The 27,125-nt window shown below is 35.6% G+C and overlaps 1 protein-coding gene and 2 long non-coding RNA genes across 4 annotated transcripts; 2 read left to right on the forward strand and 1 right to left on the reverse strand.

Moving 5' to 3' along the window:
• Positions 1 to 221: 221 nt before the first annotated feature.
• Positions 222 to 2,294, forward strand: LOC111900044 (uncharacterized). 2 transcript variants are annotated; one of them, XR_002853106.3, is made up of 5 exons: positions 222 to 548; positions 829 to 959; positions 1,164 to 1,322; positions 1,412 to 1,531; positions 2,064 to 2,294. It is a non-coding gene; the product is annotated as an uncharacterized LOC111900044 (long non-coding RNA). The 2 variants fall into 2 exon arrangements; XR_002853107.3 differs by having other exon boundaries at positions 1,167 to 1,322.
• A 265-nt stretch (positions 2,295 to 2,559) lies between these two features.
• On the reverse strand, positions 2,560 to 5,509 carry LOC111900042 (G-type lectin S-receptor-like serine/threonine-protein kinase At4g03230). Its single transcript, XM_023895917.3, has 7 exons — positions 4,642 to 5,509; positions 4,285 to 4,419; positions 3,968 to 4,206; positions 3,672 to 3,879; positions 3,336 to 3,573; positions 3,030 to 3,183; positions 2,560 to 2,944 (listed from the first exon to the last, which is right to left on the reverse strand). The coding sequence occupies exons 1-7, from the start codon at positions 5,507 to 5,509 to the stop codon at positions 2,627 to 2,629; spliced, it is 2,160 nt and encodes a 719-aa protein (XP_023751685.2). The 3' UTR covers positions 2,560 to 2,626.
• Positions 5,510 to 9,831: 4,322 nt separating this feature from the next.
• Positions 9,832 to 10,407, forward strand: LOC111900045 (uncharacterized). Its single transcript, XR_008225648.1, has 2 exons — positions 9,832 to 9,925; positions 10,038 to 10,407. It is a non-coding gene; the product is annotated as an uncharacterized LOC111900045 (long non-coding RNA).
• Positions 10,408 to 27,125: the final 16,718 nt, after the last annotated feature.

The raw sequence follows: 27,125 nt of genomic DNA on the forward strand, positions 1-27,125 counted from the left end.
CAGCAAGTAAATCCAAAACACCGACCTCTTACTAGAGGGAAAAAAGGGGCAACCGACGTTCAGGAGAAAGGAGAAGACTTGTGTGGCCAAATAAGAAAGAGAAAGAACTTGACTGTTACTAAGGATTTTAGAAATTGATAGTATATATAATATAATATAATTTGGGTTAAATAAAGGAATTCAACATATATTAAATTAGAAAATGGCAAGCATTAATTTACGGCCTGCCTAATTTTTGTGAAATTTGTTGAAAAATAGCGCCCTTTCCATTCCGCCATTTCGCATCCCGACTTATCTCCTTCATCACCAAAAACGCTAGAAACCCTAGTCAGATCATTTCATCCTTCCCGGTTCCCACCAATACCGTAGCAAAATCAATGTCGTCTCTCCTTTTCCGAACTCCTAATTAATGCCTTCACTTCTCTCGTACGGGGCCAAACACGGTGAAAATTGAAAAATCTCGAGTCATCATTATCTCTTCTCCTTACCACCACCGGACCACCATCAAAAAAGCACTACGACCTCTCTTCCGCCGCGCTTCAATTGGCGTAAGTAACATCACTTCTCCTTGTTACCACCATGATATCTATTTCTTACCTCTAGTTCATCAATAATGCATAACCTGAAGATTCGCATTGTCCAATCAATAGTCTCTTAATAAGGCTCATGTTAACACGAGTTGGGTATTTGCGATCTGTCTGATTTTAGGGAATAAAAGTAAACATTTAATAGACTCTGAACATAGATTTACTAACGAAACCCTAAATTTCAGTTAATTGACTCCGATCTACTTTTTTATTACTTGACATATGGTTGATATGTTCACAGCAACAATTGACCATGCATACTAATTCAGAGACACCAGAGGTGTATCTTGCTACAACTTCATTTTTAGTAGGAACATTCATCACTTGCCAAATGCTTGTAGTGAGAAAAGGATATAAGATGGTTTCCAACAGGTATTGCTCATTAAGTCAATTTCTGTTGGTTTTTTCTACTTAATTAACCAATATTTGATTGTGTGATTCCATAAAATGTCGAAAAAGATGATTTAAACCAAAAAACCCCTTACTTTGCAATTTTCTTATACATATGGAACTTCTATGATGTTCTAATATTCTTCTTCATAAACGTCCTTTCGAATGAATATGATGGATGCTCAGCAGCAACAACAATCACTGCCACATCTAGTGCAGAGCCTTTAAGAAGAGGCTTAAAAACTATTTCTTGAAGAAGGAAAGAGATCCACTTGATACCCACCTACTACATCTGGATAGGGCTACAATGCAAAACTTCAAGGAGAGGGTATCGTTATAGGAATCGTAAGTCCGTTAGACTTAAATGTTTTTTTGAGAGCATTGCTTATGTATGTTGTAATGGTTTAACTATATTAGTTACTTCTATATTTCAGGTAAAAAGGGCGAGCTTAAAGCTTCTAAAGAATCCTGCCATACTAGGGGCACATGGGTATCGGGGCAAGAAACCTTAGTGGGAACAAGAGATTGCAACATCCTACTTTTAATGATATATGGTTAGTTATCAATATTTATAATCTCATACTTTTAGTTTAATGATAGTATTTTTTATGTGTGCATCCATTACCTTGGCATTATGATGTAATTTCCTATCATAGAAAAAAAAATACCATGTTCTTGAAATTGTTTAAATTTAGTTGTCATCTAATGATGGAAAAAACTTAGGGGGTGTTTGGATAAATAGTTTTTAGCTTATTAGCTTATTGCGGCTGGAATAAACATTTTTTTAAAATGTGTTTGGATTAGCTTATTGCGGTGGGAATAAGCGATAAGCAATAAGCATTTTAAGTGTTTGGCAAACAAAACTGCTTATATGAGTAAAATGACCAATAAGCAATAAGCATTCCCACCTTTGCTTATTAAAATCAGCTTATTTAGCTTATTCGTACCGCAATAAACTGATTTTTAAAGGCTCCTATCCAAACACTTAAATTTGCTTATTGTGGTGGGATTAAACAATAAGCAATAAGAAGCCTATTTTTTCCCTATCCAAACACCCCCTTATTATTTGTTGTATTTGTTTTGCAGTGATAATAGAAGATATAACTGCTATGCTCGATGTTTGGGATGATGGGATCATGGTGATGTTCTTTCTTTAATACAAGTTTTGTGATGTAGTAACAACTTACCTAATTAATGTTTTTTTTTTTTATATTTTTTTGTAAGAGATGTTCTTTTGTTAATATTGTTTTTATTAATGCCTGTTATGGTTATGTACTTGTTTTATTTGGCATGTCCACATTTACAAAATATTTCATCTCTACTAGTCTACTTACAGTATTTTTTTTTTGTAAAGAATCCATGGACTCGGTTGTAAAATCGGGTCCTATCAAGGTTTCTGCATAAGATTCGCTGAGCTTAAGACCCAGTTGAAAACCGGGTTTTATCAAGCCTTTAACTGGGTTTTATAACTGTTTTTGTAGTGGTCTGTGTTTTTTTCTTTATAGTTAACTTGGCCGTTCTAAAAAATATATATTGACCTGGATTTCAGATAGTATTTAAGAATTGATTTAACGATGAATACTCTTATCTGACTGGAAAGCTCACACTAAAATCAAGTTCATATATGGTTAAAAGAAATAAATTAAGTGTCAACGAGGGTGTACTACAGTAATATCCATCATGTTTTTGCTAAATTGTGGTTCCTCTTTAGGCAAACCAGAGGAAGAAGCAATGGCATGATCCTTTTGCGAGTCTTGATCAGTTGGATCTGTTGGATTTGGCAGGGTGTCGGGTTCACTTCCAAGCATCAAAATCACATTTGACATGGGAGGTCGTTTATCAGCTTGGTTGTTTACGCATTGGAGTCCAATGTTAATACACTTCAACACTTCATGTGGATTGCATGTATCCATCAGTGTTGGGTCCATCAACTCAAGCGCCTTACCCTCAACCCATAATTTCCAAGCCTGAGATATATACATACAAATTATACATGAGATATAATTAAACTGTGTAGATTACAACTTCATAATTAAATCTTATACAACTTACTTGTGCTATAAGATTCCTCCAACAGTCCTCGGATAGGTATAATTTGGAAATTCTTTGTCCACTTACTATCTCAAGCAATACGACTCCATAGCTATAAACATCGGATTTCGTGGAGAACACCTTATTCTCTGAGTACTCTGGAGCAATATAACCACTGAGAAACAAATTGCACAAAAAAAATGTTGTTAGAGGAGCCACGTTTGTGCACTTAAGAATATAATCAATAACAAGAGTTGTTTTGTCACAGCACAAACATTGAAAAATCCATAGCAGTGTTGACTTAATTTGTGAAATCAAGAAACTTACGGGGTTCCGGACACTTTTTTAGCTGTTTCCCCTGTTTCATTTCCACTCAGGATCTTGTACAAACCAAAATCCGAAATTTTGGGGTTCATGTCCTCATCAAGCAAGATGTTGCCTGTTTTGAAATCCCGATGAATTGTTCGGACCCGAGAATCGTGGTGCATATAGCTTAGACCAGCCGTAATGCCCGAGATGATTTTGTATCTGGTTCGCCAATCCAATGATGCTTTATGATTTGGATCTTGCAAAAAAAAATGATATTCATAAGTTTTTCTAAGTTTATTTATAACAAGTGTATCTATTTTCACAAATATACGCATATGATATCGAGAAACAAACCAAATAAAATTGAATCCAAGCTTTTATTTGGCATATGCTCATAAACAAGTATCATTTCATCTCCATCGGCACAATACCCATAAAGTTGAACAAGATTCCTGTGTTGCAGTTTTGCAATCACGGAAACCTCATTTTTAAATTCCTCTTGGCCTTGTCCGGTGGTACTTGTGAGCCTTTTGACTGCAACTTGTCTTCCTCCCAGCTCACCCTATTGAAGAACTCACACATGTTACTAACTTTCATAGAGGAGTTAATTAATCAACCAAATGTAATTTGGATCATATATATATATGTACCTTATACACACTACCGAAACCACCTACTCCAAGAAAATTCTCCTGTGAAAAGTTTCCAGTGGCTTCTTTAATTTCTTCCAAATTAAACTGTTGCACGCCACCATCTTGATACTCATTAGCTTCTCTTGAGTCATCTGGACGAGGTAACTCATTGACAGACGAGCTCATAATATTGGACTCAAGTTCAATCCTACGTCTGGTGTCTTCTGAGATGAAACCAAAAATAGGTGATGGTAAGCCTTGGTATATAAATATACAAAGAATACATTTTTAAAGGAAAAAAAATGTTTTTATCTACAGTATTTGTAATAACGTACCTGCTATTCTATTCACCAATCTTCTATAAGATATATACACAACCACACACAAAAATATAACCCCCAAAACAGAAACACCAACAGCCAGAGGAACAACAAGTTTCTGAAATTCTGATCGCCCTTTGACTTGATGCCCTGAATACAAGAATTCAAGTCAGGTGCTTATATATTGCTTGATTTAGAAATGAAACGGGTATAATTTCGTATGTTTTCTTGACAAACTCATCTGCTCTTAATTTTATAGATATGATCATCTCTCATTAGTTTCTTTTTATATATCATTCTTATGCAAATTCTGAGAAAGTTACAATCGGTTCACAACTGTTGCAAGTCAAATGGACAGATATTAAGAAGTACCTGCAGCAACACGGATGGAGATATTATGTCTGCCCGGTGCTTTGAGATTATAAAGCTGAGAATTCCAGAACCAACAACCTTGGGTATCATGGCGGCTTTCATCCACTAGCTGTTCCTCTGGTTGTGACGTATAAGCATATGCTACGCACAGGCAGCTTTCCAGACACTTCTCTATGCATACCGACTCATTATTTGATTTTTGGAAGGTGACATCTGTATCATCGACACTAATCAGAGTAAGATTCAGGAATGTATCTGTAGTAGTCTCACAGATTTCTGATTTTCTCTTGCATCCAGCCTTAGGATCCCTACGTGAAGCACGCTGAAATCCAGTCAAACAACGACATGGCTGAGGATCATTTGTTTGGTTGCACATCCCATATGACCCACACACATGGTATTCGCTGCAATAATCTCTAGGCGCTTCCCATTCCAAAACCCATTGTTTGCTCGCTTTTTCCCAACTCAAATATTGTACATGGCCTGTGTAGTTCATTACCAACCTTGAGTAATTATCTCCCGTGGTTGTGTTTGATAGCAAACTCAACGCATCGGGGAGCATTGCGTTGTCATCGGAGCTATTCTTTGGGTTTCCGCTTTTCCAGTAATATGTTGTATCTTTCATAATAACGTATTGCTCGCCTCCTTTATCTAGCCGAAATAGGTAGCTTCCAGTTCCTGGATCATTCAGATTCTTCCATGATGTCAACATTAAGCTTTTGTCCAACTTCATTCCAAGAAGAAACGTATCTGTTGGTGTATTAAAACTCTGCCAAAATGTTTTTCCTGATGCATCTTCCATGAACTTAACATTTCCTGTACCAAACAACTTCAAGGTCCTTGTCCCATTTCCTTCTAAAAACACCATAATGTAAACAATTCGTCATTTTTCCATGAAATTGAAGGAATTATTAGTACTTTAGTATGATGAAATTTATGAACAAATATGTGTACTTAATGTATGATGGCTTTGTTTTCTAAAAGGCAATATATATGCATGATTTAAGTCCCAAGTAATATGCGTCGTTATCTTAATTTCCAAATGTTTAACATTTAATATATTACCACTTGATTTCCAAATGTTAACATTTAATATATAGAACGGTGACGATTACAATCTATCAAGTTGACTATAAAAGTATCGAAATAATATTTCATTCCCAAGAATTATATATAAAAGAATCAGAGTAGACGTCTTAATTTTACAAAGCTAACATGGCTTCTATGTGTTATTTTTTCATAAATCATGTAATCACTTGCTTTTTATTCGATATCATAAATTAAGGTTTATAAATATACAAATACATGTTTAAAGAAAATTACCATACATGATGTACACTTTATGTCTTAATTTGCTTTCTATTTTTATTAGATTCATCCATGTTCAGGTAAAACATTGACAATTTATGTTAGAAAAATTAATATATAAATTTGTCGATGGAATTTTTTCTAAATAAAAATTTATTTATCATATAACTAATAATTTTACGGTTCAACTGAAAAACTTAGAGAGGTTGCTTAGACCTAAACAATCACTTTAACAAAAATTTGATGGTTACACAAATTTTAGGCAAAACACAAGCGGCGTCCATTTCCTTAATGTTTTCAAATTTTATATCTATTGTTCGATCAATAGAATCATCTTAGAATTCCATCTCACTATATGTAATATATATGTAATATGAATATAATTTTAAGTTTATTTTTAGCATAAATGGAATTACTTATTTATTAATCTTTTCGTTTGTAGTTGTCTGTAAATATCTCTAAATATTATTAAAAGAGAAACCTTATGACATCATCTAAAATAATCTGGGCCATTGATTGTGTTTTCCTTATAGGTTTTACACCCTTAGATCAATTTGCTTACGTCACCTTGATCAAACAAGAAGTCAATTCGTTATATTAGGAAATTAAATGCAGGAATTGAATAAAAATGACACTTGAATTCTTTCCAAACTTACAACTACAAAATTGATTCCTTATTAATATAAGCCTTAAATTTAGGCTCTATTTTCATTCAAAATTGCTTTCCAAATATATTATATGTTGAAATCTCAGAAACTATTAATTTCAAATTTCAAAAGTTTCGGATATTATTATGAACCAATACACTTTCAAACATGATATCTTCTATTTTAAGTTTAAATAAGATTTCAATTGATTACCTGCTAATTTTCATCATATTGACTTGTATATATATTTCAAACCTTTTTAATAATCGATTTACACAAACATTATGTCATAATTCATCCGCAGAAAACAAATGCAAAAAAACTTCAACCTTCCCATCAGTCTGATTAGTCGAATAAATATATGTACTTCTTCCTTAAATCCTTTTAATCTGTAAGTTTGATATTGTTTCAACTTTATATGTTTTTATTCATTCGTATGGTTCTTAGTTGAATACTTATAATTTGGATGTATAATGTTGTTTTTGAAAAAAAAAATTGATGTTGTGTTTGGTTCTTGGTTCCATCTTTTTAATCGGTAACTATGATCTTATTTTCGAAAATAATAAACTTAATGTTAAAATTGGATGTTATATATAATGAAATTATGAGGTTACATGTGTGTGTATACCTTTGTAAAAAATTAATAGACAAAACAAGAGATGACATGACATAATATAAAAGATAGGTTGTACAAAAGACATGAACGCCCTTATTAGAAAGTTTTCTTATGTCTCCGGTAGTAACAAAATAAGAATAAGAAATATACATTTTCAACAATTGATGTGAGCTTTAAAGTTAATATAAGCATGTTGTGAAAGATGAAAATAGGCTCCCATATTCTTTGTTTAAAAAGAACCGGTACCTTACATTGGCAGGTAAGAATGCATGGTTTAGTAGAAGTGTGTACTCAACTAGAGTCAGCATTTGACCCCGGTTGCAAGGAATTAAGATGTAAATGGATCCTCAAAAGGAAAATGAAGGTGGATGGCACAATTGATATGTATAAAGCCAGATTGGTTACCCAAGGCTTTAGGCAAAATGAAGGAATTGAATTCTTTGATACTTATACTCTTATTTCTAATTAGATTATTATTAGCTCTTGTAGCTATACATCGTCTTGTGATTCACCAAATAGATGTGAAAACTGCATTCTTGAATGGTGATTTGGATGAGGAAATATACATGAAACAACCTAAAGGGTTTGTGATGCCTGGAAATGAACACAAAGTGTGCAAGTTGAGGAAAACATTATATGGTATGAAACAAGCACCAAAACAATGGCATCAAAAGTTTGATGATGTTGTCTTGTCCAATGGTTTTGCATTAAACCAAGCTGAGAAGTGTGTATATAACAAATTTGATATTCTGGTAAAGGATTTATGATTTGTCTATATATGGATGATATGTTGATTTTTGGTACTGATTTAGAAGAAGTTGATAAAACCAAGAAATTCTTATCTTCTAATTTTGAAATGAAAGACTTTGAAGGAGGCTGAGTTAATTCTTGGTATAAGAATTAAACAAGGAAACAATGGGATTTCAATTTCTCAATCTCATTACATTGAGAAGATATTGAAAAAGTTTAACTTTGAGAATTGTTCTCCTTTTAGCACTCCTATAGATCCTAGTCTTAAGGTTCTACCTTATATAGAATCTCCAATGTCTCAACTTGAATACTCAAGGGCTATTGGTTGTTTATTGTATGCTATGATTAGTACTAGGCTTGATATAACATATGTTGTGGGAAGGCTTAGTAGATATACTAGTAATCCTAGTTAACATCATTAGCAAGCTGTGAGTAGAGTATTCAAGTATTTGAAAGGGCCATGAATTAAGGTTTAAATTATGGTGGATATCCTTCTATTTTGGAAGGTTATTCAGATGCCGATAGGATTAACAACTTAGTGAATCACTCCTATACACGTGGTTGGGTGTTTCTTCTCAGAGGAGGTGTCATTTCATTAGCATCTAAGAAATAGACTTCTATTATTAACTCAACCATGGATTCTGAGTTTGTTACATTTTCTACTGCTGGTAAAGAAGCTAAGTGGCTAAGGAATTTGATTTTTGAAATTCCATTATGGCCCAAACCGATATCTATGATTTTTATCAGATGTGATTGTGCTGTAACCTTGGCTAAGATTTATAGTCAGGTATACAATGGAAAGTCTAGACATTTAGGTGTTAGATATAGCATGATTCGTGTGCTCATCATGAATGGTGTGATATCTGTGGAGTTTGTAAGAACTCAGTTGAATTTAGTCAATCATCTAACCAAAGGGTTACCAAGAGATCTTGTGCATGATAATTCACTTCAGTCATATAAACCGAAGATGGATATTGATGATGAAGAAGATTTTTAGAATTCCCTAGCCCTAGTAAGCCAACTGTTTAACATACTTCCACCACCAAAATTTGGTAAAAATCAACAACTGAAACTACAACCCATAGAACAACCAACCTCATCACTACAATCAACTATCTAGATACCTGAGAAACCCACCATATCAACCTCATTCATAAACCACATCGTTGATGCTTACTAATTCCACCGAAGTTCCACATGAAGAAAAACCTTCTAAAACCTCAGTTTTTAATGAAGAAAAGAAAGACCGAGTTCTCATATATCACAAGTGTCGTAAGAGAACTCACTTTACGAGAGACTATAAAGACAATGTGGTGAAAGACAAAGTATACTATATGAGAATGATGCGGTAAGTAGAATAAAATAGAGAAAGATAAAAAAGAATTTGTGGCTCATATGCGAAGGGTCCATCAAGTTTGGTCATCTGGTGATGAAGACGAGGAAACTAATAACAAAAGAAATCGAGGAAAACTGTATCTCGTTGCAAGGAAAGGTGATGAAACCGAAGATTGGTCAACCAAGCTAAAGAAGATCTAGTGCTTCATGGAAAAGGATGGGAACATCAACATCGTTGAACAAGTAATATTTATGATATTGTCTAATCATTATGCATGAAACATTCTGAACCTCACCTAGAAAACTTAGTCAAATGTGTGCTGACATCCTTTCAGATTATAAAAAAAGTATTAGAAGAAAATAACATAGCGACCCAGGAACTGTATCACTTAAGGAGTTGACTACAAGACAAGAAGCTTAAGGTCACAAGGCTTGAGAGATATTTGTTGATAGAAAAATATATTAGGTTGCTTAATGAAACTAAATTAGATTTAGCTTGAAATCAAAGGGATCTAGCCCTTTGATTTCGTGACAGACAACAGTTGATTACGCAGTTTTAGGAGCTTCCTCGAAACTAGCTGCCAGCCTGGCGACGTATCCGTTTCAGGTCATTCGTTCTCGCTTGCAGGTAGGTTTAATAGCATCATTAAATTTTGAATTTTGAAGCGAAATATATAGCAATGAAGTTTCCTTCTTTTTTTTTTTTTTTAATGATTTTGAATTGTATGTACTTACTGTAGCAACGGCCCATGAATGGGGTTCCAAGATACATGGACAGCTGGCATGCCGTGAAGGAAACTGCTCGGTCAGTTTTATTTATCTTTTTTATGAAAAATCTTAATTAATACTATATTATGATTTATAAATATAAATTAATTATGGGTGGGTTGCTGCAGGTTAGAAGGCGTAAGAGGTTTTTACAGAGGGATAACAGCAAACCTTTTGAAAAACCTGCCTGCATCTTCAATAACTTTCATTGTGTATGAAAACGTTCTGCATCTGCTAAAACTTGCAAAGACAACTAGCGAAAGGGCAAACAACTGACACACACACATGTACTGTATTTATTTTATGGTACCACTTTTGGCATAAAAACAACAATTCATTTAATACACTTGCTTTCTTCATTTTTTTTTCTTAGTTTTCAAGGAATGTATATGTAGGGAACATGTAATTTGTCACAACTGTGAATTTTAAGCTATGTAATCTATACATTCAAGTTAATGTGAATCAAAAACTTTAATCAAATACAAGATACAAGTACTATAGATAGTCATCAAACAATTGGAGACCCTAGAAGTTTTGGTTAAGTCCATTTTGGACTAAGACTTCCTTATTGGATCCAAATGAACCAATAAGCTTCCAATTAGACTATCATGGGCTTAGGACCCTAATTGGGCTCTAATTGGACCCACATTCGTTTATTCCAATATTTTGGGCTAGGTAGAACCTAGGAGGAAATAAAACACAAGTTTGATCCATAATTTAACCTAACCTAGCTTAATAAAGCATAAAAATCACAATTTTATTTTATAAGTCCAATAAATACCCTAAACTACCTCTAATGTTGGGCTTAGGGGCAAAAGCCCAAATTTTTCCTCTTTCCCCTTCATATTCTCGGCCCAAGGCCCAAATCCAAGGGAGGTTGACTTTGGTTGCCACCTCACTATTATCTAATGGATTTCTAGGCACATATCACATACCTCCATGCATGTATCACTTCAAGAGTCACTTCTTTTCTCTCTTCTCTTCTTGTTTGGCCGAGAGCAACATCACACACACCAAAAATATCTCAACTTTCTCTCTAGAACACACAAGAACTCTCCTTCCTCCCCTCTCCAAAAATCTCGAAATTTAGGGACTTTCCAAGAGGATTTTGCAAGTAAATCATCATCTAAGGTAAGATTATGCATAAATCTATGGTTTAAATTCTTTTGTTATCAAAATCCTACCCTAATCTATACAAAAATCGTGATCTTACACCCTAGAATCATCTCAAAACTCAAGATCTTCATCAAAGGGAGCCAAGGCCAAAAATCACTTCATTTTTCTCCCATTTTCTTCCAAAAACCGAGTCAACACCCCAAGGTGAGATTCATACCCCTATTTTCTGTTTTTATGAGTTTTTGTGGGGGGGGGAATACAAGTGAAAGTGTAGATCTATATGTATTTGTATGCCTTGTATGATTTCCATGCTTATATGTATGCTTTTATGTGTTTTTATGTTGGATTTAGCCTTAAAACTCATCAAAACCGAGATATATCTTGTGTTAAATGATTTTAGCTTCAAATATATTTCTAAACACAAAGAGCTTCAAGAAAAATGGCTAAGTGGGTTAGTGATAATTTTCTTTGGGATAAAAACACAAATTTTGGGCCTAAAATGTGAAAAATGCAAAAATAAGGGCCCAAATTGACATTTCACAGATTCTGATGGATGAAGTGTGCCAAAACAGTTTCTATAAATAAATTTCTGGAAATATACTCATTTGGGGGATTAAAAACATAAATTTCAAGCTTATTGGGCTAAAAATGAAAATTTCGGCCCAATAAGGCCCATTATGCGAATTTTTCTGTTTTGGAGGGCCAAAACTGTAACTTTCTGTAAAACAGTGGACTATAAGTGTTCCAAATCCTTTTCAAAGGTTTAAAATGCTTTTTAAATTTAAAAAGGACCAAAGTTGCAAAAATTTTCCATTTTGGGCCAAAATTGTCAAAATTGCGAAAAGATGGGCTAAAACCGAGAAAAACTGCATTTTCAGGGACTTAAACTGTTTTCTTTGAAAAATATGCTGGAAAATATTAATTTCAATAATTTTTGGTGTTAAAATGTCAAGAAAAATAGTTTAAGGACCAAACCGGGAAATATTTAAGTAAAAGGGTTGAAAATGTAAATTTTACAAATAATGAGAGGCTGAAAACAGAAATATTTCAAGGCTGATTCAATGTGTACAATTTGATCAAATAATGACACCTCGACTATCAACGAAATACAACTCATTACAATACCAAAAGTCGTTGTTAAACGAATTGGCTCGGTCTCGAGCCAATGGAAATCTACAACTACTAACTCTTTGATACATACAAATAACGATTGGTAATACATATACATACGAGTGTGCACAGACGTCTACGCACCATCTTCGGGCCCCAAAAGTGTAAAATCTTGTTTGTTGGGCCTAGCTAGCCCAATGACCTGATCTTAAGGCCCGAAGACATTTTTTTTCTACGAAGTGTTGAGTTTCACCGACTTGGCACAACGTAGGGTGACTTTCAATGGCTTGTACCACTGGTCCCCAAGGGTCCATGGTATTGCTAGAAAAGTCTACACATTTTACGAGGCGGGTCGGGGACCCCTCGCACGCATATTTTCCCCAGCCGGTTAATGGAGTTACCGGGGTCTTCGTGACCTCTTTCTCTTCGGATGTGGGACTACACATAGTCCGGGCGATTGGATAACGTGATTAGTACGGACGACGCCTTCGGGTTCGTTAGTATAACTATAAACTGGGCGTTTGTGTAATGCGGGTTTGTAGTAAATAATCAATGCTCGAGAACCTTCCAACGTCGCTTGGGACCGATACTGCTATTTTCATAATGTTTTCAACGCAACTTAATGGATTCCAAAAGAGCTAGGGGAACATCGGGTTTCCCTAGGGTTTTTATCATATACAGATTTGAAACACATACATCTTAAATGAACATTTTTTTTTAGTATAGAAACAAACAAGCATACCTATGGATCTTCACAAACGTTTTCGAAAGCTTTTCTTTTCATAAAATATCGGATTTTCTGGTGGTTTTTCAAGAAATATAAACATTCGATTTCAAACACTACTTATGAACTCACCAACATTTCATATGTTGACGTTTTTCAAAATACTTGTATTCTCAGGGAACCAGTGAATCAAGGGAAATCATACTCAGTGACGGTTGCAGTTTATTTTTGAATGAACCAAACAACATTAATTTTTGGAAATGTAATGTCTTAAACAATGTATGACATGTAAACACTACTGGTTGTACTATGTTGATGAATGGTGACGAATGTTGTTTTGTTTCATATATATTCAATGTTATGGTATTCAATTGAGTCACGACAGCCCCCGGACGTTTCCGCCGTCTGGTTCGGGGGTGTGACTGGTTGGTATCAGAGCTTTGTTTATAGTGAACTAGCATGTCGAGCCATACATTGATGTGCAACTATAAACCAAAAAGAAGGACTAACATAACTCTGAACAAAACAAATGAATAAAATACACTTGCCTGCATTAGGAGTAAGGACCTAACGCTGAATCAAACACCATAATACTGGTATCTCGGTTAATTCGGGACTGTTCTTAGTGATACCAAGGAGTGAATGTAGCCTGATCAACTGCATTCTCTCCAAGGTAAAACTAACACATGTCTTGATGAGATCGGAATAGCCAGGGAACCTAAAAATTTTACCCTCTATCACTCAAAAAGAGAATATTTGCTTGGTCTGTGTAATAGTCATAGTACCCTAGGAATAATGTAGCATAATTCCGTACTCGCGCAGACAACATGGCTGGTTTTCATCACCCGGGAGACCCCTACTTCCCCAATCAGGGAAACAACGGGTGGCTAGAGGAGGAGGAGGAGCCCGAGGAGGAGCAGCAGGGTATCCAGTTTCATCAGGCCTTAGTAGCTCACGGGATGCTTGTGGATGAGCCAGGAGGGAATCCAGGCGAAGCACCCGATGTCGGACCTGACGAATACGTAGACACTGACTACGAATTTGGAGAGCTCGACGATGACGACGAAGACGGCCGGGTCGGGGACCAGGACCCCATCCCGCCATGCGAGGACGAGGCACAACCAGATCACCCTGCCCCACCAGTGAACCCCCCAAGAGGGAACCGTTCCCTCGAAGCTGAGATCGCTGCACTGCGACAACAGCTGTATGCTATGGAGGCTCGGGCAGTGCAAGCAGAGCATGAGAGGGACGAGGTTATAGGAGACATGGCAGAAATGGCGCAGCTACTGGCACAACATTTCGGCATATGACTTCGGCACCACCTCCTGACGCAGCTCATCGCGGTTAGGGATAGACCTATCGTAGTAGGATATTAGTAACTATGTTATGTACTCCGGCTCTATGTTTAAGTGACTACACTACTCATGGAGCCGTTATGCTGTCGGATTAGTGTTACTTATGTATGCTCCTACGAGCAAATTTTCTTGTACTAAATGCGGATAATATTAATAAACTTTTGTGTGTTTTGCTATGATATTCTCAGTTGTTATATGTTGAGGTGTTATGATTGTATGCTTGATGATAGTAATGCTTAGGTTCGTACCCTACACCTAGTTAGTAGGATCACAACCTCACCGAAACCACGTACACTCAACATCTTTCCGTTTCATGACAGAAAGATGCCTCGCCCAGCTACTCGCGGAAATCCCGAACCAACCCCGCCGGAAGTTGACTCCACTGCTTTCCAGGCAGCCGTGTCTGCTGCAGTCACAGCGGCTATGGCACAACTTCACCGAGGGAACAACGGAGGAGGTAACGGGCAAGGATCCGGAAGTTCGAACAACGGGACGAACCAAGGACTCACTAAAACGTGCACCTACAAGGATTTTGCGAACGCTAAACCCCGAACTTTCAACGGTACCGGAGGAGTGATCGCCCTAAAGCGATGGATCGAGAAGGTAGAGTCGGTATTCGAGATATGCGAGTGCCCCGAGCAGATGAAAGTGAAGTTCGCGGCCTGCACTTTTGTGGACCAAGCACTCACTTGGTGGAATGGGCATGTGGAAGCTATGACACTCCCTGTCGCCAACTCTATTCCCTGGGCAGAGATGAAAGAGATGTTGACGGCTGAGTACTGCCCCCGAGGCGAAATACAGAAGATGGAGCAGGAACTATGGAATCTCACGGTGCAGAATGGGAACATCGATGCTTACATATCGAGATTCAGCGAACTATCTCTGTTGTGCCCGGGTATGATCACATCAGAGGGGAAGAAGATTGAACGATTCATTTGGGGACTGACATCCCCCATTCAAGGGAATGTGATAGCTGCGAACCCTGAAACTTTTGACAGTGCGAAGAGATTGGCAAAGAGGCTATATGATCATAACCACAAAAAGGGCGAGAAACCGGTAGAGACTGAGAAGAAGAAGGAGAGCGATGGTAAGAAAGGATGGAACAACAAGAGGAAGGGGCGTCAAGGTCCCGAGACCTCTAAAAAGCAGCAAACGGTGGCAGTTCACGCTGTCACTGCGCCGGTACCAGTCGCATCACATGCTCCAGCCTCAGCTGCTTCAAATACTTCAAGACCCTATTCCGGCACTCATCCCAAATGCAACAAGTGCGGTTTCCATCACCAAGGAGAATGTAGGGAGTTCCATTGCACCAGTTGCAATCGAAGGGGACACACTGCAAAGTTCTGCAGGACTTATCCTTCTCAGAACCAGAGTCAGGGAAACAACCAGAATAACAACAACAACCACCACAATACCAACAACACCAATGCCGGCGGCAACAACACAGGGCCTAGCCACACCTGTTTCGGGTGTGGAAGGACGGGACATTTCCGTCGAGACTGCCCTAACAACAACAACAACTCAGGAAACAGAGGAGCAGGTAGAATGCTGACTATGGGTCAGAGTGATGCAGTTCAGGACCCCGCAGTTGTGACCGGTACGTTCCTCCTAAACCACACTTATGCATGCATCTTATTTGATACCGGAGCGGAGCGAAGTTTCGTAAGCGAGAAGTTTAAACATTTATTAAAACAACAACCCCAAAAGCTAAATGAAACCTATACGGTGGAAATGGCCAATGGGAAGACCGAATCCACTAGGGAAATCTACACTGGATGTACCCTAACCCTTAACCAGTGCGTCTTTCGAATAGATCTGATGCCAGTGTCAATTAGGAGTTTCGATGTGATTATCGGCATGGATTGGTTAAGCCCCCACCATGCTGAGATTTTGTGCCACGAGAAGGCCGTTCGCCTTCGTCTCCCGAATCACGAAACCCTAGTAATTTACGGAGACAAACCCAGTACGAATCTCCGCCTCATTTCGTGCATCAAAGCGCAAAAGCATCTGCGAAAGAACAACTTAGCGTTCTTGGCCCACATAGTGGACAAGACAAAAGAAGAAACTAACATCCAAGACATTCCGGTAGCGTGTGAATATCCGGACGTGTTTCCCGAAGATCTTCCAGGAGTACCCCCAGAGAGACAGGTTGAATTCCGAATCGACCTCGTTCCAGGAGCAACTCCCCTCGCTAAATCACCATATCGACTGGCTCCTGCTGAAATGCAGGAATTGTCCAGCCAACTCAGTGAGCTTCTGGACAAGGGATTTATCCGACCTAGCTACTCGCCATGGGGAGCTCCGGTGCTCTTTGTCAAAAAGAAGGACGGATCTTTCAGAATGTGCATCGATTACAGAGAGTTGAATAAACTCACTGTTAAAAACCGCTACCCACTCCCACGAATCGATGATCTATTCGACCAGCTCCAAGGAGCTAGCTATTTTTCTAAAATAGATCTACGGTCCGGATACCATCAACTCAAGGTCCGAGAAGAAGATATTCCTAAAACCGCTTTTCGAACCCGCTATGGACATTATGAATTCGTCGTAATGCCCTTCGGTCTAACAAATGCACCCGCCGCATTTATGGACCTAATGAACCGAATCTGTCGACCATTCTTGGACAACTTCGTCATTGTGTTTATCGATGACATCCTCGTCTATTCTCGAAGCAAAGAGGAGCATGGCCAACATCTCCGACAAGTCCTAGAAACGCTGCGATCGGAAAAGCTTTACGCCAAACTCTCCAAGTGCGAGTTCTGGCTTCGGAGTGTGAATTTCTTAGGCCACGTAGTTAGCCAAGACGGAATTCATGTGGATCCCTCTAAGGTCAAAGCTGTGGAAGGATGGGCAACTCCGACTACGCCCACAGAAATTCGTCAGTTCTTAGGCCTAGCAGGCTACTATAGGAGATTCATCCAAAACTTCTCAAAAATCGCCAAGCCACTTACCTTGCTTACGCAAAAGAGTGTGCCATTCAAGTGGACAGACCGACAAGAGATTGCGTTTCGAACCTTGAAGCAAGCTCTTTGCAGCGCCCCTGTACTATCTCTACCTGAAGGAACGGAAGATTTTGTAGTTTACTGTGACGCGTCAAATCAGGGCTTAGGTTGCGTTCTCATGCAACGTGGAAGAGTAATAGCATATGCGTCCCGTCAACTAAAGGCGCACGAAGTAAATTACACAACCCATGACCTAGAACTGGGAGCTGTGGTCTTCGCCCTAAAAATTTGGAGGCACTACCTGTACGGTACAAAGTGCACCATCTTTACGGACCACAAGAGCCTCCAGCACATCTTGAATCAGAAGGAGCTGAACATGAGACAACGAAGATGGGTGGAATTGTTAAACGACTACGAATGCGAGATCAAGTACCATCCAGGCAAGGCCAACGTGGTAGCTGACGCATTAAGTCGGAAGGAATACACAAATCGTCATACGAAAACGCACTCGATAACCATTCAGTCTCATCTGACCACTCAAATTGCATCAGCCCAGGCAGAGGCTATGAAAATGGAAAACAGAACTAGCGAGGCATTACGCGGAATGGAGAAGAACCTGAAAGTCAAAGAGAATGGGGTATACTACTTCATGAACCGTATTTGGATTCCAAAAATCGGAGGATTCAGGGAGATCGTTATGAAGGAAGCCCACAAGACACGATACTCCATTCATCCTGGTTCGGACAAGATGTATTTGGACATTAAGCAGCACTATTGGTGGCCTAACATGAAGGCGGAAATCGCTAGTTATGTTGGTAAGTGCCTTACGTGCGCCAAAGTAAAAGTGGAGTACCAGAAACCTTCCGGATTGTTACAGCAACCGGAAATCCCTGAGTGGAAATGGGAGGGGATTTCTATGGACTTCGTGACCAAGCTGCCCAAGACATCGGATGGATTGGACACCATATGGGTAATAATCGACCGACTGACGAAATCTACCCATTTCCTGCCAATCAAAGAGTCCTACAAGATGGAGAGGCTGACGCGTTTGTACCTACGAGAGATTGTAAGACTTCATGGAGTGCCAAAATCCATCATTTCGGATAGGGACAGTAGATTCACGTCACGCTTTTGGCAGTCGCTCCACAAGGCAATGGGAACTCATCTTGATATGAGCACCGCGTATCACCCACAAACGGACGGTCAAAGCGAACGAACCATTCAGACGCTTGAAGACATGCTTCGTGCATGTGTGATAGACTTCGGAAAGTCTTGGGATACCCACCTACCGTTGATCGAGTTTTCATATAACAATAGTTATCATTCTAGCATTAAGGTGGCCCCTTTCGAAGCACTGTACGGGCGTAAATGTAGATCACCGTTATGTTGGGCTGAAGTAGGTGACACCTAGCTAGCAGGAACACATACGTCGGATAGGGCAATGACAGGACCGGAAATCATTCGCGAGACCACAGAAAAGATTGTTCAGATCAAAGCTCGATTACAGGCATCGCGTGACCGGCAAAAGAGCTACGCTGATAAACGGCGAAAGCCCTTAGAGTTCCAGGTCGGTGATCGAGTATTGTTGAAGGTCTCACCCTGGAAAGGGGTTATACGTTTCGGAAAACGAGGAAAGCTAAACCCACGGTACATTGGACCTTTCGAAATCGTCGCCCGAATAGGTCCGGTAGCCTACAGACTACAACTACCCCCGGAGCTAAACGGTGTGCACCCCGTGTTTCATGTTTCTAATCTGAAAAAGTGCCTATCAGATGAAACCCTTGTCATTCCTCTTGACGAAATCGAAATCAATGAGAATCTCCTGTTCGTCGAAGAGCCAATCGAAATCATGGACAGAGAGGTGAAGCGTACTAAGCAGAGTCGCATCCCGATCGTGAAGGTACGGTGGAACGCAAAGCGTGGGCCAGAATTCACGTGGGAACGCGAAGATCAAATGAAGCAGAAGTACCCTCACCTATTCTAGCATTCTCAAATCTAGCCTTCAAACAGAATTTCGGGACGAAATTCCCTTTAACGGGGGGATGATGTCACAACTGTGAATTTTAAGCTATGTAATCTATACATTCAAGTTAATGTGAATCAAAAACTTTAATCAAATACAAGATACAAGTACTATAGATAGTCATCAAACAATTGGAGACCCTAGAAGTTTTGGTTAAGTCCATTTTGGACTAAGACTTCCTTATTGGATCCAAATGAACCAATAAGCTTCCAATTAGACTATCATGGGCTTAGGACCCTAATTGGGCTCTAATTGGACCCACATTCGTTTATTCCAATATTTTGGGCTAGGTAGAACCTAGGAGGAAATAAAACACAAGTTTGATCCATAATTTAACCTAACCTAGCTTAATAAAGCATAAAAATCACAATTTTATTTTATAAGTCCAATAAATACCCTAAACTACCTCTAATGTTGGGCTTAGGGGCAAAAGCCCAAATTTTTCCTCTTTCCCCTTCATATTCTCGGCCCAAGGCCCAAATCCAAGGGAGGTTGACTTTGGTTGCCACCTCACTATTATCTAATGGATTTCTAGGCACATATCACATACCTCCATGCATGTATCACTTCAAGAGTCACTTCTTTTCTCTCTTCTCTTCTTGTTTGGCCGAGAGCAACATCACACACACCAAAAATATCTCAACTTTCTCTCTAGAACACACAAGAACTCTCCTTCCTCCCCTCTCCAAAAATCTCGAAATTTAGGGACTTTCCAAGAGGATTTTGCAAGTAAATCATCATCTAAGGTAAGATTATGCATAAATCTATGGTTTAAATTCTTTTGTTATCAAAATCCTACCCTAATCTATACAAAAATCGTGATCTTACACCCTAGAATCATCTCAAAACTCAAGATCTTCATCAAAGGGAGCCAAGGCCAAAAATCACTTCATTTTTCTCCCATTTTCTTCCAAAAACCGAGTCAACACCCCAAGGTGAGATTCATACCCCTATTTTCTGTTTTTATGAGTTTTTGTGGGGGGGGGAATACAAGTGAAAGTGTAGATCTATATGTATTTGTATGCCTTGTATGATTTCCATGCTTATATGTATGCTTTTATGTGTTTTTATGTTGGATTTAGCCTTAAAACTCATCAAAACCGAGATATATCTTGTGTTAAATGATTTTAGCTTCAAATATATTTCTAAACACAAAGAGCTTCAAGAAAAATGGCTAAGTGGGTTAGTGATAATTTTCTTTGGGATAAAAACACAAATTTTGGGCCTAAAATGTGAAAAATGCAAAAATAAGGGCCCAAATTGACATTTCACAGATTCTGATGGATGAAGTGTGCCAAAACAGTTTCTATAAATAAATTTCTGGAAATATACTCATTTGGGGGATTAAAAACATAAATTTCAAGCTTATTGGGCTAAAAATGAAAATTTCGGCCCAATAAGGCCCATTATGCGAATTTTTCTGTTTTGGAGGGCCAAAACTGTAACTTTCTGTAAAACAGTGGACTATAAGTGTTCCAAATCCTTTTCAAAGGTTTAAAATGCTTTTTAAATTTAAAAAGGACCAAAGTTGCAAAAATTTTCCATTTTGGGCCAAAATTGTCAAAATTGCGAAAAGATGGGCTAAAACCGAGAAAAACTGCATTTTCAGGGACTTAAACTGTTTTCTTTGAAAAATATGCTGGAAAATATTAATTTCAATAATTTTTGGTGTTAAAATGTCAAGAAAAATAGTTTAAGGACCAAACCGGGAAATATTTAAGTAAAAGGGTTGAAAATGTAAATTTTACAAATAATGAGAGGCTGAAAACAGAAATATTTCAAGGCTGATTCAATGTGTACAATTTGATCAAATAATGACACCTCGACTATCAACGAAATACAACTCATTACAATACCAAAAGTCGTTGTTAAACGAATTGGCTCGGTCTCGAGCCAATGGAAATCTACAACTACTAACTCTTTGATACATACAAATAACGATTGGTAATACATATACATACGAGTGTGCACAGACGTCTACGCACCATCTTCGGGCCCCAAAAGTGTAAAATCTTGTTTGTTGGGCCTAGCTAGCCCAATGACCTGATCTTAAGGCCCGAAGACATTATTTTTCTACGAAGTGTTGAGTTTCACCGACTTGGCACAACGTAGGGTGACTTTCAATGGCTTGTACCACTGGTCCCCAAGGGTCCATGGTATTGCTAGAAAAGTCTACACATTTTACGAGGCGGGTCGGGGACCCCTCGCACGCATATTTTCCCCAGTCGGTTAATGGAGTTACCGGGGTCTTCGTGACCTCTTTCTCTTCGGATGTGGGACTACACATAGTCCGGGCGATTGGATAACGTGATTAGTACGGACGACGCCTTCGGGTTCGTTAGTATAACTATAAACTGGGCGTTTGTGTAATGCGGGTTTGTAGTAAATAATCAATGCTCGAGAACCTTCCAACGTCGCTTGGGACCGATACTGCTATTTTCATAATGTTTTCAACGCAACTTAATGGATTCCAAAAGAGCTAGGGGAACATCGGGTTTCCCTAGGGTTTTTATCATATACAGATTTGAAACGCATACATCTTAAATGAACATTTTTTTTTAGTATAGAAACAAACAAGCATACCTATGGATCTTCACAAACGTTTTCGAAAGCTTTTCTTTTCAGAAAATATCGGATTTTCTGGTGGTTTTTCAAGAAATATAAACATTCGATTTCAAACACTACTTATGAACTCACCAACATTTCATATGTTGACGTTTTTCAAAATACTTGTATTCTCAGGGAACCAGTGAATCAAGGGAAATCATACTCAGTGACGGTTGCAGTTTATTTTTGAATGAACCAAACAACATTAATTTTTGGAAATGTAATGTCTTAAACAATGTATGACATGTAAACACTACTGGTTGTACTATGTTGATGAATGGTGACGAATGTTGTTTTGTTTCATATATATTCAATGTTATGGTATTCAATTGAGTCACGACAGCCCCCGGACGTTTCCGCCGTCTGGTTCGGGGGTGTGACATAATTGGTTATCGCTGTTATTGTCTGTCAAGAACAAAACTTCCTTTGAATCATTCAGTCATTATAAGCATTCAAAAATATAAGGAAGGGGGCAAGCAACATAACTAGTCTTCCAATCTCATCCAAATAAGCAAACCCAAAGCCCAACTTTTATGAAATGTTAGAAAATAAGACACTTCTCTATGCATACAGACTCATTGTTTGATTTTTGGAAGGTGACATCTGTATCATCGACACTAATCAGAGTAAGATTCAGGAATGTATCTGTAGTAGTCTCATAGATTTCTGATTTTCTCTTGCATCCGGCCTTTGGATCCCTACGTGAAGCAGGCTGAAATCCAGTCAAACAACTACATCGCTGATGATGATTTGTTTGGTTGCACATCCCATATGACCCACACACATGGTATTCGGTGCAATAATCTCTAGGGGCTTCCCATTTCAAAACCCATTGTTTACTAGCTTCTCCCCAAGTAAAATATTGTACATGGCCTGTGTAGTTCATTACCAACCTTGTGTAATTATGGGTCGCCATATAAGTTAGGTTATAAGTTGTATTTACATGCTGATCTCCTGTGGTTGTGTTTGATAGCAAACTCAAAGCATCGGGGAACATTGTGTTGTCATCAAAGCTATTCTTTGGGTTTCCGCTTTTCCAGTAATATTTTGTATCTTTCATAATAAGGTAGGATTGCTCGCCTTTTTCACGTTGCCGAAATTGGTAGATTCCAGTTCCTGGATCATTCAGACTTTTCCATGATGTCAAGGTTAAAATATTGGTAAACTTCATTCCAGGAAGATACGTATCTGTTGGTGTATTCCTGATGCATCTTGGATAAGCTCAACATTCCCAGTACCAAACAACTTCAAGGTCCTTGTCCCATTTCCTTCTGAAAACAGCATAATGTAAACAATTCGCCATTTTTCCATGAAAATTGAAGGCATTATTAGTAACTTGGCACGACGAGATTTATGAGCAAATATTTGCACTTAATGCATGATGGCTTTTTTAAAAGGCAATAAGCTTGAGTGAAGTCTCAGAGCATGCTCTTTTATCTTTTTGGTCCTTCAGATTTGACTAAATACAAATATTCACCTAATTTATGAACAAATTTTTTTTTTTATAAAAATAAATCTACCCTAATAAATAAGAATAATTTTGCCACATGTCCTTCTCTTATTCAATTTGCCACATGTTATTTTGTCATAATTTAGAGATATATTTATTTTTCACTTGTCATTTATTTCATTTTCCATTTCTAATATATTATTAATTAGTTTTCATAAATTAAACATATCATAATGATATTAATTTCAAATTTTAAATTTTAAATTTCAATTTCAATTTCAAATAAATTTACAGTTTAAACCTTTATGTTTATCATTTTGTTATAATTAACCTGTTTAGTATACGGGTCTGATAACTAAACAATAATTTTAATTTATTTATTTTTTACATGTTTTTTTTCTCATAATTTTTCTTTATTTCAAATTTCAAATTCAAATAAACTTCTCATTTAATCGTTTCTATTTAATATTTTGTTTTAATCAACCCGTATAATATACGGGTTTCACAACTAATATATTATATAATAAACAATAAAGATAAATCTCGAAATAACATCACATACAAATTAAAAATAGATAAATTGATGTTTTTATACTTCAATTTTTTAAATATAAATTTGAAAACAAAAAATATTCAATGATGTATTGTAGTTTGAATATTTTAGATAAAGTTTATAAAATAAAATTTATTTTTATATTAAATAAAATATATAATTCGCTTCAAACTCGTCCCATTGATAGATCTATTTATATGTGTCATTTTTTCCTAAGTTTAACCGGTTACTTTTTTTTTTCAATGCCATAAATTTTGGTTTATAATTCCTTTGAGATATTTTATGTGGGCATGCTCTTTTCATAATATACTAATTTATTAGAATTTATTTAAATAAAATTTTATTTATCATAAAACATTAACAGTTTTATTATATTAAAAAAATATTATTATATATACTCCACTCTATAATACCCTAGACTTAAATCCTACTCCAATATACTTAAAAATTGACTCATTATTTTGTTATTTACACCAATCCTCCTTAATAAATGAAAGTTTTTTTTAGTCACATGTCAATCTCTCATGAGTTTTGACACTTGTTATATTGTGGTAATTTTGAAATAAACATTGTCCACTTGTCAATTTTTAGTTTGTTTGAAATTTTAAAATTAAAGTTATATAATTATATATGTAAAGTATTAAATATCATATATATATATATATATATATATATATATATATATATATATATATATATATATATATATATATATATATAATATTAAATTGCAATAAGTACGTTTCTTTCTTTGTTATTTTAAAGAATAATTGTACATTAAAAAATATTTTATGCTTACACACTAATGTTTAATCATTCCTTAAATCAATCTGTGTAATACACTGGTCTCATGACACCTAGTTTTGCTATCATTTCAACCCTTTCAACGCAGTCATAATTACGTTTATGGTTCGCATTATTTTTTAAATATAAAGAATAATAAAAAGGCTTCCTTCATCTCTACCTCCTTTCCACTTAACCATACCTTTAGTGATTGTATATTATTTTTTTCCTTAAATAATCAATAATTGCATAATAATTTTGTATATTTTATACATCATTAACTCATGATTACATAATAATTTACCCATTTTTTCTATAATTAAATAGTTAATTATAAAATAATGATGAATAGATTTTTCTTATAATATACAAATCATTCTTGATTTTTAAATCTATTTAATAAGACATTTTATTAAAATTGTGTTATATAAAATATTATAAAGTATTTATAGTATTTTCTTTTTGATGTTTTATTCGTTTATTTTTAAAGTCTTGTTCAAATATTTTTTTTTTACATTTTTTAATGTTTTGTTTAAAATATTTTTTAATGTTTTATTCTTGTTTCTTCATGTCTAACTAATTTTTTATTAAAAAAAAACTTATTCTTGTTTGTATAATTAATCTTTTTAAGAGTGGGTTATCTTAAAAAAAAATCTTTGATGTTTTGTTTGAATATATTGTTTAATGTTTCTTGATGTTTTGTTTGAAGATATTGTTTACTATATATATTTGAACAAACGTTAAAAAATTAAAATAAATATCTGAAATCATAAAAATAAATATAATAATAGTTAGAATTAAATAGCATATCACAACAAGCTAATATTTTTAATCATATAAATATGCTGATTTTTTAAAACTTATTCTTTTTTGTACATTTGTATAGCTCCAATTTGTATAGCTCCAGAAAACAAAAAAACATTATTAAATTGCGGATGCGAGCAAAATACAAAACAAATTGTTATTTATTTATCTTTGTTTGTATAATTTATAAAATCCTTTTTAACGGTGGGCTTTTTTAAATGATTGACCTGAATTTTTATTTAAATGTTTGATGTTTTGTTTGAAAATATTATTTAATGTTTTTTTGTTGGAATATATTGTTTAATATATCTTTGAACAAAACCATAAATTACTATATATTTCCAAAATATTAATGATAAACAGAATAATACTTAAAATTATTATTATTATTGTTATTATTAACGTCTATAATAAAAGATTCTTATATATTCTAATTTGTTTAGTTTATTTCATAAAAAATATTATATTTTCATTATATCTGAAAATCCCTTACGTTTATGGAAATGGAAAACAAGATTGTGACTTTATGTCTAAAAAACATGTTTGTGGCTTACATCTAACAAAATATAAAATATATTAAATTTATGGAAATGGAAAAAATTCAAATATATTAACTTTGTGGGTTTACATCTAAATACGAGGTTCAAAATATTGATGAAAATTTGTTGAAAATTTATTTTATTTATACTATTATATTATAACAACAATATTACTATTGACCCCTTTATCTGATCGAAAAATAAGTTTAAAATTAGTAATACCAATAAAATTAGTAAAAAAAATAACTATTAAATGCTAAAGTTAATAATAACTAGGTTATAATAAAATAAAAGTATCAATGTTAGTCAGATAACTATCATAAGATTATAATATAAAAAACTAGAACATAGAACATAGTGTAATAAAGCAAAGTGATGTGTATATAATAGGACCTATAAAGATAATTAAACATAACATGTTCGGAGAATTTATTACTTCTCTCATTCGGGGACTAAGCACTTACAATATTGATATTCGAATATATATATATATATATATATATATATATATATATATATATATATATATATATATATATATACACACACACACAACATGTGCATCATATGCAAAAAATTTGGAAAAACGTTTTTGTGGAGCTTATCTTATATCGAAAAAAGATAACCAAAAATTTGTATATAAAAATGCTTTTTTTTCAACAAATCACATTCTGTAGCAACGTCTTAACTTATTAAGATGTTTTTGATCTGTACATTACTGTGCACATATACATATTTCTTACGTGTATATGTGCATATGATGCACATTTTACTTAAACTTTTTTCGAATATCAATATGGAAAGATGTAAAAAATGTTGAATTCAAATATTTTTAGTTATTTGATACATATATATATATATATATATATATATATATATATATATATATATATATATATATATATATATATATATTAAGAAGGACAGTTTTGTCTAACAATCACTAGAATAAGAATGACATGAATGTAAATAAAAACAAGTCTTAGCCTAGTTTCAGAAACAAATAATCAAATCTTCAAAACTATATCTAAAACCTAGATGTGATTCATTTTCT

Source organism: Lactuca sativa, chromosome 8 (genome assembly GCF_002870075.4).
Source record: "Lactuca sativa cultivar Salinas chromosome 8, Lsat_Salinas_v11, whole genome shotgun sequence".
In the NCBI taxonomy this organism is placed as follows: Eukaryota; Viridiplantae; Streptophyta; class Magnoliopsida; order Asterales; family Asteraceae; genus Lactuca; species Lactuca sativa.